The sequence below is a fragment of the Stigmatopora nigra genome, chromosome 8 (genome assembly GCF_051989575.1).
Source record: "Stigmatopora nigra isolate UIUO_SnigA chromosome 8, RoL_Snig_1.1, whole genome shotgun sequence".
Classification (NCBI taxonomy): domain Eukaryota; kingdom Metazoa; phylum Chordata; class Actinopteri; order Syngnathiformes; family Syngnathidae; genus Stigmatopora; species Stigmatopora nigra.
Window position 1 is genome coordinate 3,250,144 of NC_135515.1, and position 17,245 is coordinate 3,267,388.

The 17,245-nt window shown below is 42.1% G+C and overlaps 1 protein-coding gene and 1 non-coding gene across 4 annotated transcripts; both read right to left on the bottom strand.

The window, feature by feature from the left end:
• Position 1: 1 nt before the first annotated feature.
• Positions 2-16,956, bottom strand: hnrnpul1 (heterogeneous nuclear ribonucleoprotein U-like 1). Of its 3 annotated transcripts, XM_077723476.1 has the most exons (16): positions 16,838-16,956; positions 16,126-16,404; positions 15,215-15,463; positions 14,882-15,098; positions 9,203-9,276; positions 8,997-9,136; positions 8,800-8,899; positions 8,599-8,711; positions 8,272-8,535; positions 5,673-5,795; positions 4,866-4,994; positions 2,780-2,948; positions 1,462-1,728; positions 1,136-1,308; positions 827-1,069; positions 2-504 (listed from the first exon to the last, which is right to left on the bottom strand). In XM_077723476.1, the coding sequence occupies exons 2-16, from the start codon at positions 16,364-16,366 to the stop codon at positions 388-390; spliced, it is 2,619 nt and encodes an 872-aa protein (XP_077579602.1). In that variant the 5' UTR covers positions 16,367-16,404; positions 16,838-16,956; the 3' UTR covers positions 2-387. The 3 variants fall into 3 exon arrangements, with proteins under 3 accessions (XP_077579602.1, XP_077579601.1, XP_077579603.1); XM_077723475.1 differs by lacking the exons at positions 2-504; positions 827-1,069; positions 1,136-1,308; ... (2 more) ...; positions 4,866-4,994; positions 5,673-5,795 and adding an exon at positions 6,205-7,579; XM_077723477.1 differs by lacking the exons at positions 2-504; positions 827-1,069; positions 1,136-1,308; ... (7 more) ...; positions 8,997-9,136; positions 9,203-9,276 and adding exons at positions 10,493-12,238; positions 12,325-12,365; positions 12,455-12,505.
• Positions 14,461-14,598, bottom strand: LOC144201077 (small nucleolar RNA SNORA50). The gene has a single exon (XR_013327274.1). It is a non-coding gene; the product is annotated as a small nucleolar RNA SNORA50 (small nucleolar RNA).
• Positions 16,957-17,245: the final 289 nt, after the last annotated feature.

Consider the following 17,245-nt stretch of genomic DNA (forward strand, 5'->3'; position numbering starts at 1 on the left):
ATCCCGGTGTATACAATTATATTTATTGTATAAAGACAGATTTTTCACACTGGTACAAAAAAAAATGTTGGAAGATATTCATCGGATTCAAACTACAGGAACCACAATAGGATTAAAAAAAAAATCCATGTTAAAACAAAATGCCTCTACTGAAAAGGATTCTAAAATGTCACTTTTATGCGCGACTGTGAAAAGAATTTCAATGAAAATTATAGAGCATGCTTTTGTATACTGTTTGAGCATCTCCGATAAATGGCGTAAAGCATCGGAAGGGTTAGCACGGGGGCTAGCTAGCATCTATCACCACGCCACTGCTTAATGATTTAGGTAAGAATTTATGGGCATAGCACACACAACAAGTGATTGTAGGTAAAAGCGGGGGGAGAGCTACTGAGAACCTGAAGATGAGCCTTGGCTACCCTGTCCGGGGTAGCCGCCATACTGGCTGTAATACTGGTTCCACTGGTTCTGGTTGTGGTAGTACTGCTGCCATTGCTGAGCATACTATAGGGAAACACAAATAGGGTTAAAGCTATGGGGCAATTTTATGATCATAGTTAATGAAATAAGAGTTTGTGTGAAATTAAACCTGAAAAAATGAATAAATCAATAATTTTGAATGGGTAGCCTGACAAAATTTAGGTTCTGTCAACGGTAATTTACAAATAAAGTTAAAGCTATGCTTGGCTTGGGCAATATTATGATTGTAGTTAATGAAATGCACTGTAAATTAAGTATCAATGTGAAATTAAATGTGAAAAAATGAATAAATCAATAATTTTGAATGGGAAAAATTAAGACATATGATTGGTTGTTCACTCCTTACCTGCTGATACTGCTGGTTGTAGCTCTGCTGCTGTTGTTGTTGCTGAGGCGGGGCCTGGTGTTGCGCCACAGGGGCCTGCTGTGGGGGTGCCTGGTGGTGGCCGTATGACTGGCTGGCGGCCGCCGGCTGGCTGTAGCCCTGCCCGTAGCTTGGGTACTGATTGTAGTTCCCATAGTAGTTCTGGTTGTAGCCTCCCTGGTTATAACCACCTTGGTTGTAGCCACCTTGGTTATAGCCGTATCCCTGCGAGTTGCGGTCAAACAACCATGTAAGAAAAGGCATTAAAGAAGCTAGATTGGTGAAATTTACCTGGTTGTAACCACCCTTGTTGTAAGGAGCCGGCCGATTGTAGCCGCTTCCCGATGACTGGTTGCGGTACCCGGACCGGTTGTCGGAGCCTCCGTCACGGTAGCCGCCGCCGCCACCACCACCGCCGTTACCCCCCCAGCGGTTCTGACCGTAACCGCCCCCCCGGCTGTAGCCTGAAAAAAATAGTTTAACTTTCATGAACAGTGCATTTTCAAAAGGCGGGAAAAAATATCTACCAAATAAGACACTGCTAAGATGGGTCAAAAAATGCAGATTTTTAATTCTATCATATAAGTGTTGTGTATAGCAAAAAAATAGGAGCTCACCCCTGTATCCACCAGAGTCCCCACTTCGGTTCTGGTAGCCACCACCGCGGGGCGCATCGCGGTTGTCGTAGCGTGAGAAGCCGCCGCCACCGCCCCCACGGCCGCGGTAGCCGCCCGGCCGGTTGTCAAAGCGTTTGTCGGGTGGCGGTCCCGCCTTGCGGCCCTCTTCGTTGTACTGTTTCATCAGCTTTTCGGCTTCTTCGCTCTGGACCTCGGCGTAGGTGACCCCTTCTAGGAAGTCGCACTCCTCCGGCAGGGTGAAGTTGGCTTGGAGTCGGAACGGTGAGTGAAGGGTCGGGAGAAAGAGAGCAAGAGAGAGAAGGAGAAGAAGAAAAGCGTGGGGACCGGAGGGGCCACGCCGCCAGAAGACAAAAAGACAAAATGGAGATCAATTAGAGTCGCGCAGAGGTGGTGTAGAGTAGAAAGATGAAGTTACGAGGGGTAAACGTTTCCTCCGTGGAGGCAACATTTGAGGATAGACAAAGGAGGGATGGGGAATGCACTGCAAACTGAGGAGAGCACCCATCAGCTTGGTCAAGCTTTAGCTTTAGAATCGAAATTTGGCAAATTTGAGTTGAATTTTCTAAAATGTTCAATTTTTTTCCGTGACCAGGATAATACATTTTAAAAAATGGCGTCCCCCTTATAAACAATAGAAATGGCATCAATAATTTTGTGATTTTAAACATGTAGCACCATAGTTTTTGCTCCAACTCAATTGACATTGTGCTGTTCCTTGTTTCTTCCTTGTCCACTAGTGGGCAGTAGAATACATCTTACAACAATTTTGGTTTAAATAGATTAGAAGCTAAACCAAAACTACTGGAAAATATTCTTGAATGTTTGAAATAAAATATTTTTGCATTTAGCTTGATGGTAAACATTGCTACTATATATACAAAAAATAAAGAAATTTAAATTTCAGTTTTTTGGACGAGTAGAACAATTAACATTTAGAGGCAGCATGTCCGCCATCTGGTCGCAAATAAAAGATATTTTTCGTAAAACTCGATAAAAATGACAAATAATTAATCATTATCCGCGTATTAGAGTGAAAATAATGGGATACCACCTGTGTTTGCAGTGCACAAGACAGAGCATTTAAAAATAATTATAACTTAAAATAAAAAAAATAAAAATATAAAGTCCAGGTCTGATGACTTAGTGGATTGAAGGGGAAAAAGGGGGAAAGAGAGGAGGAAGGCAAAAAAGGGGGTATCTTCCAAGTTGAGATGTTTTTTTTTTTACACATAGAAAACTAAACAAAAGAAACAGTAGATCTGATGTTTTTGTAGCTTTGTATCCACAGCGGTCCTACCTTTCATTTCTAACACAGCATGATCAGGCACATCCTTCCCCTGCTCATTGGTTTGCTTTAATGTTCGCTCTTTTAAATCCTCGTCCGTGGGACAAATTACAATAGCCTTGCGTTGAAAACCCTCAAAAGGACGCATTTTTCGTCTCCTTGCTGATCCATATACATTTGTCTAGCGATGGCGACAAGAAAGAGGTAGAAGCTTGTTTGTTATTGTTTTACTTGCGGAGGCGTTCCGCTGGAATGGCAAGCTGGAACCCTGCAATCATCAAGTGACACAGGTTTGTTTGACTGGGATGAGGCTACGAGTTAGCTGGAGCGCTATAGGCCGCGTCATTCGCCACCACTCACCTGGCAAATTCGCCGACCCTGGGTTACCTGTTTACTCAGATTGGAAGGAGGGGGGCCCACTAAAGCAATTATACGTTTTTGTAGCGTTAGCAAGCTAAGCGATTTACATGGAAACGTGTGTAGTTTGGCGGTTTTCGTACGTGACGTACATCAAAAAAGTGCGGAAATGTATATTATTAGCATTACAAAGTTAGTATAGAATAGTTGACAGAAAAAATATGTTTCGAGTAGTGTGTTGAACTAGTTAGTTAGGTGGGGCTGACCCAACTTTGGTTACAAATGTACGTTAGCGACAGTATATTCAATTGTTTTGTATTTCTAGCCTTTAATCCGACATTGTAGCAATGGTACCGACAACCTCAGAATATATTTGTAGATGTATACTTGTGTGAGCTTTGTTTCAAAATAAACATTTTGTGTAATTAGCTTCAAAAGGCTTAAAGCCTCTTTGAGTTCCGATTGTTCAAAAAGACGTGGATCGAGTAAACGCATTTGTAGCATTCTACTTCGTGATAACTTAAATCGGAGCTCCTGGTATCCTTCTAGCGCCGCTCTTAGAAACCCTTGCTGAGGTTCTCCATAGAAAGAAGTTTAAAATAATGTTTTGCTTCAACAATTTACTGCCGTGTAACTCGATCCTGTGATTTGCTTTACAGCTGTATAAAGATGCGAGGTTTTGTGGTCCAAAACAAAGCATTGCGGGTGTCGTGGGTGACAGAAAGACACAATCGGACTTAACAAACGACAAAGACACGTCGCTCTAAACCAGATCCAGCAACTGTCCCAAAGCAGTATCAGTCTACCGAGTGCTTATAGTTATCAATGTGAAAGCCTGTGGTTCTAAAAATGCAGTCTATGGTCAGTTCGCGGTCCACTTTGTACCATTTCTAACTATCCAAGACGTAATGGGAAAACATCACCATTTGACTCTCCTATTGAAAAACGGGTTGCAAATACACCTGAAGTTTTAAGATGTCAGCTAAACGGTCCAAATATTAAGCAGCGTAATACTTTAAGTCATTTTTTCCAAAGCAAGTACGCGCAAGGTTATTTTTTTGTTATCCGAGTGGGCCACCCTCCCCCACACTTACCTTAACTTACCCAATTTGAACGAGTTCTAGTCCCACGCAAGACAAACGACACAGATACAACCCACCTGCCTGTACTCACGTCTCCAACGTAATGTCGCCATCTGACCCCACCTACCTTTGTTGCCCCCTCTGCCCGAGACCTGAAAATCTAGTCAGTGTTAGTATTACTTACCTTGGGGGGGTCAATTCATTAAAACACACACTCAACAGTTCCACGTATCTGAGTTCTACTATTCAGCTTTCAAAAAGGTGAAAAAGCTCTCTCTCTCTCTTAAATATTTAGCAACAGAAGGTGTTTTTCTTACTCACCAGAGTCAGAGCTTACTTGTTTCTCAACATCTTTACAAAGTCACGGTCTACTTGTACATTGTCGCATTTCACAAGACATTATGACAAGAGATATAGCAAGTGCAAAAAAAGTAAGATATAGCGAGGGATGACAACATGGAGTAAATAGCTCGTCACTTTTGTTTACAGTACAAGACAATCAAAGTGACATTAGAGGGTGAGATTCAATGCGGCTTGTACTACTTCTACAATACACAGAGCCCCCCTGAAAGATAAATAAATAGTCCATTAGAGAGAGTAATCATTGAGTGACGGTGCTGACGGTGTGTTGAGTGAATGCGTGTCTGGGGTTACGCTACCTGGTCCAGGATGTAGTTGCGTCTCTTTCTCGCGGCGATCTCGATCAGGCGGTTCAGACACTGCGTGGCTTGTTGGATCAGGATGTCCCAGCGCCCCGCGTAGTTCCGCTGGCGTCGCAGGCCCATCATCTGGTTAGGGTAAGGGTTTTTTTGTTAATAATGAGCATAGCCATGATATCAAGCTAAAATTAGAAACTTCTAAAAGGAAGCTAAACTAAAAACACAGGCATATACAATTAAAAATAATCTATTTTATGTTTATTTAGTCGAGATTTAGAGTAACCGGACGTTTGGTCACTGGTCAAATGTACTTTTTATTAAACAGTACTTCGATATTAAACTCTCTCTTGTGAATATAAGTTTGAGAGGTGGTTTCAATAGTAAACTCTGTCACCATTTGATCGGCAACCAAAATGGACCAAAAAGACCGGCGACCAAAAAGACTAGCGACCAAACGTCCGAGCACCAGACTTAGTTGTCTTTGTTACTAAATTTAAACGAAAAGCCTAATAAAAAGGCTAATGCATTCTTAGAGGCCGTAAAACGTAGTTTTGGTTTTGAGTGGAAACATTTTTAATTGAAAATTAGCTAAAATAGGCGTCTGTTAGCATCCTTGATGAAACGAGTGCTATTTTGATGCCGGTCAGGTGGCGAGTTTATTTTTTTCCGTTTCAGTTGAAGTTAACTTGCCTGTACTCCAAGATTGAATTGTTTCCCTTATACTTGACCTAATAAGGCCTGGAAAAGAATTTAATAAATTTGAAGGAAACAAGTAGCGTTGATGCTGTTGTAGCATATTTAACTGACCTTCATCTTGTCCATGATGGCATTGGTTCCCAAGATGTTGTACTTCTTCTCCGGGTTGGTCTCAGCGTGCTTGATAGCCCAAGTAGTCTTTCCACAGGCGGGGAGGCCAACCATCATCAGAATCTAATATTATGCAAGTGTAAAAAAAATGTTCAAATCCGCTCGAGATGGTGTAAAATTACGGTCATACAAAGAAACAGCAACTTGAAACCTTTACTTACTATTTTCAATTTTCCTACTGCATTTGATAATATTTTTCAAACTATTATTTACTATTTTTGGAAATGTAAATGTAAACTGCAAATGAAAATCAATTAGATTTTTTTTTTATATCTGTTTCACCGTGACCGGACATTTCGTCTAACGGACATTTCGCCGACCAGACATTTTGTAGTGGCTAAGGTTAGAATTAGGGTTAGTGGTTAAGGTTAATGGGTAGAAATGGGGTATAGTGGCTAAGGCTTGGGTTACCCTAACGTCAACCTTGCGAACAATCGTTCTGTTGCATAAATAATTCGTTGAAAGCCATCAACCAGGTAATCAACATTTTATTAAAACAAATTCACAACTTACAAATTATGTGCAATGGTTTGTAGGTAATGTAGTCTCTCTACATTTCCATAGTCATCCGTGAGCTTTTTCAACCGTTCATTAACAACTGCGTATGCTTTAACGGTCTTTTTAGGCATAATACCGCATGAAGCCTGTTGTATTGTTAGTTCGCAATCATTTTGTTCTTTTTGGAGTTTGGTCACAAGACGTGATAAATTTGGATGACCGACTGACATTCTATGTTGAAATGCACGGTGCCAACCTTCAAGAGAATTATTTGTGCATGGTATTCCTAGCAAGGTCTTTTCTCTTACATTCCATAAGGAGATATCAAAAAATGGCCGTCGTCGCTTTCCTAATTGTACAGCACCTAACCAAGTAGTCTCAAAGTAGACAAGAAATTCTCCTAAAACTTCATCTGTTTCCTTATCTAGTGAAGCCATTAATTCATTAAAAGCATCTATGACATCCTCCTTTGGAACGAAAGCAAGTGCTGTAATATTTTTGATTAGGAAAGCATTCCTTGGCTCATTATACCAATCTTGTAGGCCACATGCTTGAATTTTTCGCCAAAGGCATTGACTAAAATGAAAAAAGCATCCACATGTATGAGAGTTAGGAAAATTCTTTTCTATACTACTTATTGAAGCTCTTTCAAAATCCACAGTTATCGAATTAGGCTCCATCACACACCTTTCTTTAAGCTTAGAAAATATGGTATCGTAAGTTTCTTGAGTTTTAGACTTCGTAATGCAGTACACAAGTGGAACAGTATGATCTTCACCAAGGAGAGCATGGATGGTATAGAGTTGATGGATGTCCGATGCACTATCGAAGGTACCATCGCAAAACCAGTGCATACTTTTGGCCAATAAATCGAGATTAGTGTCAGTTGCCATTAAAACGATATCTTGCTCTTCGAATAAAATAAATCTCTCCCCTTTTAACGAAACCCTGAGTTTGTCTGTTATTTCGTTCCCCTCTGCGGATCTCCTTTGTCTTCTAATCATTCTGAAAAGTGTTTCTTTAGTGGGAAGAGATCCAGTTGCTTCTAAGGGAAAATCGGATGTGCAGTTCTTAATTATAGTACTCGAAATGTCTTCAGTATTAGAGGCTTGTTCCTTAATCTTCTGTACTGTCTTGAGTACAACAACTCTACTGGGATCTGGTCGGTGAGAATGTGGCCCGGGGGGACCTTGTAGTATATCGTTCACTGTCTTAAGTCGCCCTCCACATCTTCCTCTTTCTTCGCATCTCCAATAGGTAATGCTATTACTCGTTCTGCTAACTATATAAGCATAGCCATTGTACAGTAGTTTCCTTCCACCACGTTTAGTAACAGTGAACTCCATGGCCTGTAAGAGAAAATATACATTTTATAAAAAGAAAAAAAAAATCCCGAACTGTACCGAGACAATAAGTCAATTAACTGAGTGAGTCATCGACTAAATATCCATTCGACACATTGTCCGGCGACGATATGTCTGTTCGACAAAGTGTCCAGGCGGCGAAATGCCCGGGCGGCGAAATGTCCGGCTGACGAAATGTCCTTCGAAGAAATGTCCGTCTACGAAATGTCCGTCTATGAAATGTACGGGCACCAGTTTTACAGACAACCATATCAGCCGCATGGTCTTGCGGGTGCTCGGACGTTTGGTCACCGGTCTTTTGGTCCCTTTTGGTCGCCAGACTTTTAATGACAGATAGTTTACTGATGAAACCAGCTCTCAAAAATATATTCATAAGAGTTTAATATCTAAGAGAGAGTGTTTAATATCTAGGAGAAAGAATTTAATATCCAAGTACATTTGACTGGCGGCCAAAAGGGACCAAAAGACTGGCGACCAAACGTCTGGTCACGGGTTCAGCACCATGGCGGCATGACGTTATGGTGTATGCCGCTTGCAGTTTCATGCATGTCAACATTTTATGCGCATATAAGCCGTACCTTCGATTCAGTCTATTTTTTTGAGACCAACAAAAGCGGCTTATATGCAATTAAATTGTAATCATAGGCAAAAAGGTTAAAAAATGGCCATGTTTTTACCTCACATTCGCCTTTGCTGGCGGGTCCCTTGGTGCCCCGGACCTTGTTCTCCTCGGGTACGCCATGGATGTAGGTGTAGCCGTCCGGCGGAGGGAAATAAGGCTCTTTCTGTCCAAAGTTGAACTCCACGGCACAATTCTTCACCAGCACGTGAGGGAAGAGGGCACGGCCAGCCAGCTCCTCCTTGGTGGTTTTGAAGGCTACGCCCAGTGCCACTCCGTTTTTGGAGTATGCCATTTCCACTTCGTCACCTTGTTCAAAGTCCTGAGAGCATCACAAGTGGGCGTTAGCTTTTTAAGATAAATCCGGTCGGTCAGTGTCACTCACGATGTAACAGCCGATGACGTCATTTTCTCCAAATTTCTCTCCGTAGTCGGCAAATTTGCAGTCGGACGACTTTTTTCCGGTTCCTCCAAACCCGAAGGAAAAAGGCTCCTCTCCTAAAAAAGAAAGAAAATTTAAAAAAAGAGAATTAGGGTAAGTAGTAATTGTTTAATTTCCCATAATTTTGGACTTAAAAGTTCTTACCAAGCTGAGTACTGGAATGATTGATGGACCATCCAATTCGTACCACGTGTGGATCCGGTTCTGAACTAGGAAGGTGCTTTACTGGAATTTCCTCATTGATCTGAGACAGAGCAAAAGTCACATTTCAGATTCTGATTGGCTTTCAGCGATCAGATCATTACAGCAATCACATCAACTAGAGAGTTAAAATGAACGACCTTCATCTCATAGCAGACACGTCCACAGCTGACGCCATGGGTCGCCCTTGCTCCCGCCCACAAGTAGGCGAAGCCCTCAATGGTCAAGGGGTAGCCGCTGTAGCGATCTCGGGAAACCTTGAAGTGCAGATCGCAGTTGTCTGGAAAGCACACAGCTACAGTGAGCTAAAAATCCATATATTGATTTGGCCATAGGTCGCACTTACATGTGTCGATGGTAACGAGAGCATCATCAATGTTCTCTTCTTCGTCTTCTGCGGGTGGTTGTGGTGTGCGAGACCTTTAAAAGTAATGAGAAGGGAGGGAGGTTAAAGGTGATTGTGAACATGGAAAATTTACACATTGACAGCCATTTAAGAGTTTTGACTGACCTGTCAAGAACCACTGATTGTAGTGGTCTGCGAGCTACCCAAAGTTGAGCTTCTTCTTTTAATAGAAAATACTTGCTTGCTATCATTTTCCGTTCCTTAATTTCACTGGTAAGCTTTTATTTTTTGGAAGAATAAAGGGAATCCTATAGTTCTGGGTTTTTCACGTGATAAGAGAAAAATGTAGAACCCTTAAGAATTTACGGCACCCAAAAATTATACTAAAAAGTTTCCAGAACCGAAACAACAAAAAGAAGCGAATTACAGGGTAATTTTATAAAAAATACATATAAATTTGAAAAATCTGGCTAGGGTGCTAAGAAAAAAACTACAGGTTTTGATTCAAACTTGGAGGGACAATCAAGAAAACCAGTGGCCAAGTTTACATGCAAAATGAAGGAATTAATAATATTCTCAATACTTAGCAAATGGAAGCCAATTAGTCTCTCATGTACAATTCCGACTAAAGTAATAGCTTGACTAAAAACTATGAAGTACTTCAACATGAAGCAATTATGTTTTCTCCAGTGTAACAGTCAAAATGCATGGAATTAAAACAAAGCATAAACAGACAGAACACACTCATTCCCATTAGGGGAGAATCAGGTTGGTCGTCACAAAGGTCAGTTGTCAGACTTACTAAAAGTCAATGACCAGACAACAGTGTTTCCAACATGAGTATTAAAAGGATCAGAATTGCACCCATCAAAAAAATTGAATATGGGTACAGGTTTGTTTCACATTTGCTAGCTAAGTGCTTTGTAATTGTTTGTTAGCCTGGTCAGATGTCAGAAAATCAATAGTTCAAAAGGTCAGAAGCTTTTCAACAGCTGCGCACAACATATAAATAGAAAGCAAAAGTCAGGAAAATCAAAAGCAATGAAGCAAAATTGTAGTTAGCACAAGACCTCTGAATATTTGAAGAATCCAACCTTGCTAGTTGAACATTGTGACAACCCACGTGGTTCTCTCCTATATCGCGATTGAGGGGTTTAAACGCACTATTTTAATCGTTTTAGCGATTCCTTCTAATCGAAAAGCAAGCCTGAAACGCGGCTAGCGACCATAGCTACCGATTTTGGCGACGCCTCAACAAAGTCGGAGAATAAAACAAAACAAAAACGCAAGTGGAAAGGTCTTCTAATGAGAAACTTTATTTACAAGCAAAATTATGTACAAGTTTTACATGGGGGGCAAAAATGTGTCAACATTTGAGCCATTCACAGTTGCGTGTGGATTCCGACACAGCTGCGGCCAAACTGAGAGGGGTTTGCGTTTCTCAGATCTCGGAATAATTAATCTTAGTGTGGTAATCGGTAAAGCAGTCTCCGGGATGCAAGGGGATGAGACACGAGATGCACCACATTCTGGTATCCTTGCGTAGACCCCTACGCGTGCAGACCCTGCACCTCCTAGCTGGTTTTAAACGTTTGTTAGTGGGCTTCAAGTACTGTAGTTTGTGTTTGGCGATCTGTCCATCGAGCCTACTTTCCGGGTCCGTCTTATACGGCGCCCTCTTAGCATTCTGCGGGCCTTCCTCGGAGATGCAATTGTCCTCGATTTTAACGACGGCAACTTCCACCACCTCGCTCTTCCTATTTAACTGCACCCCCGCGTGTCGTTTTACGGTCCAGGACTTGATAGCCTTGCGCATGAACTCCAAAAGGCTTCTACACTCTCCCGGGTGCCTGATTCTGTAGAGGACGTAGGCATTAAACATGCAGATTTGAAAGAGATAAGCCACAAACTTCTTGGACCAGTCCATGGATTTATGGACTAAGGGGTAATATTCGACATTTTGTTCTAATTTATCCACCCCGTTCATGAAGGCGTGATGTGCGACAACACACTCCGGTCTGATCTGCACTTCTTTGTCTTTCTGTCCCTTGGGCAAGAGGGCCTTCAACATCTTATCGTGGTGGCAGGTAGTCAGCATGGTCACCAGCTTTTTTTCCCGAAAGGCCAACAGCATCATTCGACTATTGTGTCGGGTGATTTTTTCTCCTTCCTTCAGGTCGTTTGAGCCCTTTAAGATCTCGCCCTTGCCCCTCTTCAGGATTCCGCAGACGTTCGTTTCGGCTCCTAGCAATAGCTCACACATGGCTACGGAATTGAAAGACTCCCCCAGATAGAGCGTGTAACCGAGACCGGGTAGACGGTCGAGGAGGGAGAAGACTATCTCCGATGTGGTTTGTGTTTCCCCGCCGTAGGGTAGCATATTAAAGCAGTAACCCGTTGCCGAGTCGCAGAGGATGTAGTTTTTGATGCCGTGTTTGGCGGGTTTGTTGGGATTACATACTTTGAAGCACACGCGCCCCCGCCACACCATCACGCCTTCGTCAATGCAAATGTTTTGCCCCGGTTGGTACATCTCCCTGAACTTCTCCACGATATAATCAAAAACTGGACGTACTTTGTACATTTCGTCGGGGTCGTCGTGCGTTATGAGATTGTTGTAACAAAGGAATTTCCATATGAAATGATAGCGGTTCCTTCCCATGGTCTGGCTGAAAAAGGGAGTGGCCTCGATTTCGTCTACGCTCCAATAGTGATTGGTGGTGGGCTTTCTGACGTAAGTGGTGACAAAATTGAGTCCCAGAAAAGCTTTCAATTCCGGTACCGCGACGGGTTTGAACGCAACGGCATTGTTATTCAGCTGCCTCTCAGCGTTATAACAATGGAGGGCGTTCTGATTCGTCTTATCGACAATGTGTTGGAGGAGCTCGTCCGTTAGGAAGAGTTCCAAAAAGTCGGCCGGCTGGTCGGAGATCAACTCCGCGGCAGCGCTTCGAAGTCCGGGATTGGCGGCAAAGGGAAACATTCGGGGTTGCCAACTGGACTGACGCCACTCAATATCGTGGCTCATAGGATTTACTGTGGAAACAGAAAAACATTAATATCAAAATCCTTGAAATTGATTAGTTTGATGATCCAAAAAAAAAAAAAAAAAAATGTTTTACCTTCTTCATAAGTTTCAGACAGTAAGGGCTCGGAATCAGTGCTAAAAGAAAAGACATAAAAATGTTTTAAAAATCATAATTAGCACCAGAATATGTTTACGGAATATGCAAACCCCAAGACCCGACTTACCCGTCATCTTCAGACTCCGAACTAGCACTGGATCCCCGCAGGAAAAAGGATCTGTTCAATTAAAAGCCTTTTCAGTTCTGCCAGAGTGTGTTTCGGTATATGAACTACTGAAACCAAATTGCATTTGTTTGACACAAGGATGAATTACTTTGATTGTTCCAATCAAAGTAATGAGAGCCTTGGTCAAAACAATGAAAAGGAGCTATCTAGAGCAAGTCAGTTCTTACCTCTAAAGTCTTTTGGAGCGTCTGGGGACGAGGCTGCTGCTGCTTCCGGTTGATCCAGACGGTAACCACTCATCTGACGAATCCGGGTCAGTCACACGGAATTCATTGACCCGGATTCGTCGGTGGTAAAACGCGCTATGCGTTACGCTAACTTTCACGCTAGCATCGGGCTTTGAATCGTCGGGGTCATGCTCCCTAGGCTTGGCCGACGAAAATTTCACAACGGTTTGTTGAATATTGACGGAAGATCCGCAAGCCCGTCCCCAGCCCGCCCCATTCAAAAGCATACATGACTTAAGTCTGCAGACGCAGACATCATTCAACAGTTTTTTTTTCTTTAAACACAACAATAAACATGTCAATCACATATAATGGTAAAAAAACATTTGAAAACTGTGCCAAGAAAAGAATAATTCTTGTAATATTACAATGTAGGACATGCTGGATGCAATATGTCATGGTTTGTACTCCTACTAACATAATATGCAAAAATATTTAATAGGTCTGCTGCATGGTTAGGCTATTGTAATAACTGATAAGTTCCTAACATTAGCTGTGAGCATTCATTCTTGGTTAGCAAATGATCCCCTGGGTCCATTTGTGGTCATTATGTAAACTGAATACTTTGAAGTGGCTCGGACATCTCCTCTGAGCACTCGGTCTTGGTTTCCAAATGATCCACGGTTTGGTTTTTGTCAAGATAGGTATATTATAACTTGTGGTGTCTCCATTCCACTGTTATCACAAGGAAATGGCCAAGCAGGTCTTTAGGTACATCTATTTGAGGTGGCTCGGACCAAAGACGATGGACTTCTATCGGCTGGTCTATTTCTAGCCCTTAAGTGGTCCTTGACTGCATCTGTTTGCTGTTTTTTGCGTGTCTAAGTGTTCAGGAGTACTGTTGTTGGACATGTCTGAAATTGTCGTCTGTTGACGGTTGCCCTAACTCCCAATAAACACCAAAATCAAGGATTTTAACCACTATCTGGTTCTCTGCAGAAATCTCCTAGCTTTGATCTTATGGATGAGTCGGGGCTAAATTCAGCTCATCACCTAACAATCTCCATTTAGAATTGGCTTGGCTTCTATCAGTGCTCTCTCATTCAGATGGTACCCAAATGGAACCCCATTGAGTATGGCTTGGCTTGGACCTACTGTATATCCCCTTGAAAGGAATCCCTATTTCGTCCACAAACTTGGGCTCTTCCGTGCCATGATCTGAGCTTCCAGGATGATTTGTTATGTCTCCGATACTCTCAGGATGTTTACAAAATACTTCAGCAGAAATTGGTATGTCTCCCAGTACAGACAGATTTAAGACATTCCTTTCGTTTCTTTAAGGGCATCTACACTTAATCACATGCAGCTCAGTGGAATGAATAATACTTTCTGATGGTTGCATTGTGAAGTGCAGAATGTAAATTTAAGAAATTAATCTGTGTAAAATGTAAGACTACTCTCCTGGGATAAAAACTTGATCATTCAAATGTATTCTAACCCATTCCAGCATCCAGACTCTGACTATAGTTTAGATCAACTATTATACTCTACATCAATCCACCAAAACATTCAAACATGCAGTAGTGCAAATTAATAGAAAGCTGCTATTTGGCCCACATCAAAGATACCAGATGCTCACAATCACATACAACCCTATTCTCTCGTAGTCTACGGTTTGAGACTACGAATAAAATTAACACAATCAACGCTCTGTTTTAGCTCCTTCAACTAATCCTATAGCAGTGAGTTAGCTTTGCGACTAATCATTTTATCGTATGGAGGTGTGGGTTGCTTTTAAAAGGGCCAACTAGGAAAATCCAGAAGGCCCCAGTTGTGAACAATCCTGCTATATACTTTTGCACTGTAGCTTGGCTCAAGTGGTCACTAAGCAGACCAAACAAGTTCATGACAGTGCCAAAAAAACACAATTCACAAATATTGTGATCTGATATATTATATCCCAAGGACCCAGAAAATATACAGGGATAATATTTAGTAGACATATTTTGGATCATGCAGTTTACAATATAAACATTTGGTATAAAAGTGCACTAACATGAACCTAATGTGTAAAATATGACTAGTGTTATATGTTTTGTCAGATGTTTCTGTCGATTTTCACCCATTGCAAATAGCTTTGGAACATTCCACTCATTCTGCTCTTCACACTTTGACTTGTAAACAATGAATAGATACATACCTTTTCTCCTCACGGTGCTCGTAGTAGCTGTAGCCCCTGTTCTCCTCATGTGGCCGCTTCCGACTGTAGTGTCCGCCTTTTTCAGACTCCGCCTTCACCTGGTCGGCGTCGCTGCCGGCGTCTTGCTCAATTTTGGTTTCCTCCTTTAGAGCGTCGTCGTGCACGGCGTCACCGCTGTTCTGGGCGGCGACGTTCATTTGGGCGTCTTCTTTATCTTCTGTAGCAAAAAACAAGGGAAAGTGAGATTCTGTTTCCACACATTTGTTTTCCTTTTCTGCACTTTTTCTTTAAGGCTCTCTATGATGTCACTACTGGGATTGTTTTACAGCATACCGTCTTTGACGTTGGCATTTTCGATCTCTTCGTCTTCGAGTTTGATGACGTTATCGTTAAGGTCGTCGGTGCCAGGGTGCTCGACGGAGAAGTCCGGCGCCTCGTGAGTCGATTCTGGCGTCGTGCGACTTTCGTACGCCTCACGCTCGGCCGGCGGCTCGGCCTCTTCGTCTTCGTAGTAGCCGCCCGAATCTCTGCCTTCGTCTTCCTCGAGCAGACCGTCACCATCCCCCTCGGCAAAAGCCATTCCTGCAAAAAATTGGAAATATATGAAAACTTTGGAAATATATGAAAACTTTTCCACAACCCTTCAATTGCTGCCAAGCATCTTCCAAAACCCCAAAACATGATTTGACATGACAGTCCCCCCTCATTTAATCAATCACTCCCCCAACTGCTACTGGCATCAATCTTTTAGAACCCCAAGGACAGTTGCTAGGATACCTAGCAGAGGTCACTGTCTGTCAATAAAGGTCATTGAATGGAAACGCCATTAGGAATATTACCCACATGTCCACCCAATTTGAATAGCAAAATTATAACCACAGAAAATGAATAAACAGTGATTTATTAATAAATATATTGAGGAATTTAACAACTGTTGACACGTCAACATAACTTTATTTGCATTGGCGGCAATACAACAAAGGATTAAGGAGTTATATGTACTTAGGTGCTAGTATTTACATCATTAAAAAAATAAATCAACCTGCTTTGCCTTTTATTATTACTATGAATGAAATGGTTGTATTGGGTGAAGAAAAAACAGAAGTTTGTGAACGAATTGTACACAATATGACAAAACATTAAACATCTCAATTTGGTAGCCCACTTAAAATTTAGCTTTTATTACGAGATGAAATATTAGAAACATATTGACTCCTATTGAAAAGTACAAATTTGCAATTTACCTTGAGGCTCTTGCATTTCGTCCCCATCCTCGCACACACCCCCGTCGTCATCGTAGTCCTCGACCACATCATCAGCTTGTTCCTCGGCCCCTCCGCCGGGCGACTCGGCCAATGCTTCCTCTTCCATGGCCGCCATGAGTCGCTCCACTAAGTGTACCTTCAGGCCTCGGGGGTCCAGGCCTCGGCGTTGGAGCTCACTCTTCAACTCATTTACTTTCAGTTTCTTCACGTCGAAACTCATCGCTTGCTTATTGTGTGCGCGCGCGTGCAGTACAAATGCTGAAGAGAAAATGGAGGGGGGCGGGTTATTGGAATGTCAATCGAGTCGAATTGTATTGACCACTCAAGGGCCGCCATAATGGAGCGTTATGCTAAAATGCTAATACTAGCTGATAACTACACGGCTGTAATCAAAACACATGACCAAAACACAGTGACGTTGGGCAAAACGACAAATTATGCAAAATTACATTGAAATAAACCATCACACGTGCGGATATTGCCGTTAAATAATTCATGTTTATTACCGCCGATATTAGCCACCTAGCTTAGCACAAAGGCCAGTGCAGCGATGCTTCAAAAGCATTTGAAAAGTGCATTTGGCAAACAAGAAATTAGTACGCATGCAAATAGAGTATTTGAACCGCAGTTCGCACCAGTTAGAATAAATGTGATGGGGCGAATTGTTGCTGAAAATTAAGTCGAGGCCTACCTTGTCCGACGCGAATCTCGCGGGCGATAAAAACGTAGTTGACAAAAAGGGCGACCGTTGCCAACTAGCGTCGAGCACAGCGACTGCTCACCGGAAAACAACAAGGACCGGAACCTGCGTCATTAAAAAGTTCAACAGGAAAAATACGCATTTTACAATTAGTTTATTTTGAAACTTTTAAGTTTTGGTTGCAAACTGTTCTTTTATTGCCCATTTTATGTTTTTGAAAGTTTATGAGCCTTTTTTGTAAAGTAACTGTCTGGAGTGGTGCAGTAGACTTAACGTGACGTATGGGGGATCTTGGGTAATGTAGTTTTAGGGAATGCCCACCATTTTATTTAGAAAAAAACGGATAATGGGCTTGAATAATCCTCGCATTTGAGAACACTAAAGATATTTAGATTTTTT

What these genes read in the sequence shown, in the direction of transcription:
- hnrnpul1 (XM_077723475.1), bottom strand. Translation starts at nt 16,366, where the DNA reads ATGAGTTTCGACGTGAAGAAACTGAAAGTAAATGAGTTGAAGAGTGAG. An exon ending in ACGTCATCGGCTGTTACATC is followed by an intron (nt 8,536 to 8,598) that starts GTGAGTGACACT and finishes TGATGCTCTCAG; the next exon opens with GACTTTGAACAAGGTGACGA. An exon ending in CCAGCAAAGGCGAATGTGAG is followed by an intron (nt 7,580 to 8,271) that starts GTAAAAACATGG and finishes TTTCTCTTACAG; the next exon opens with GCCATGGAGTTCACTGTTAC.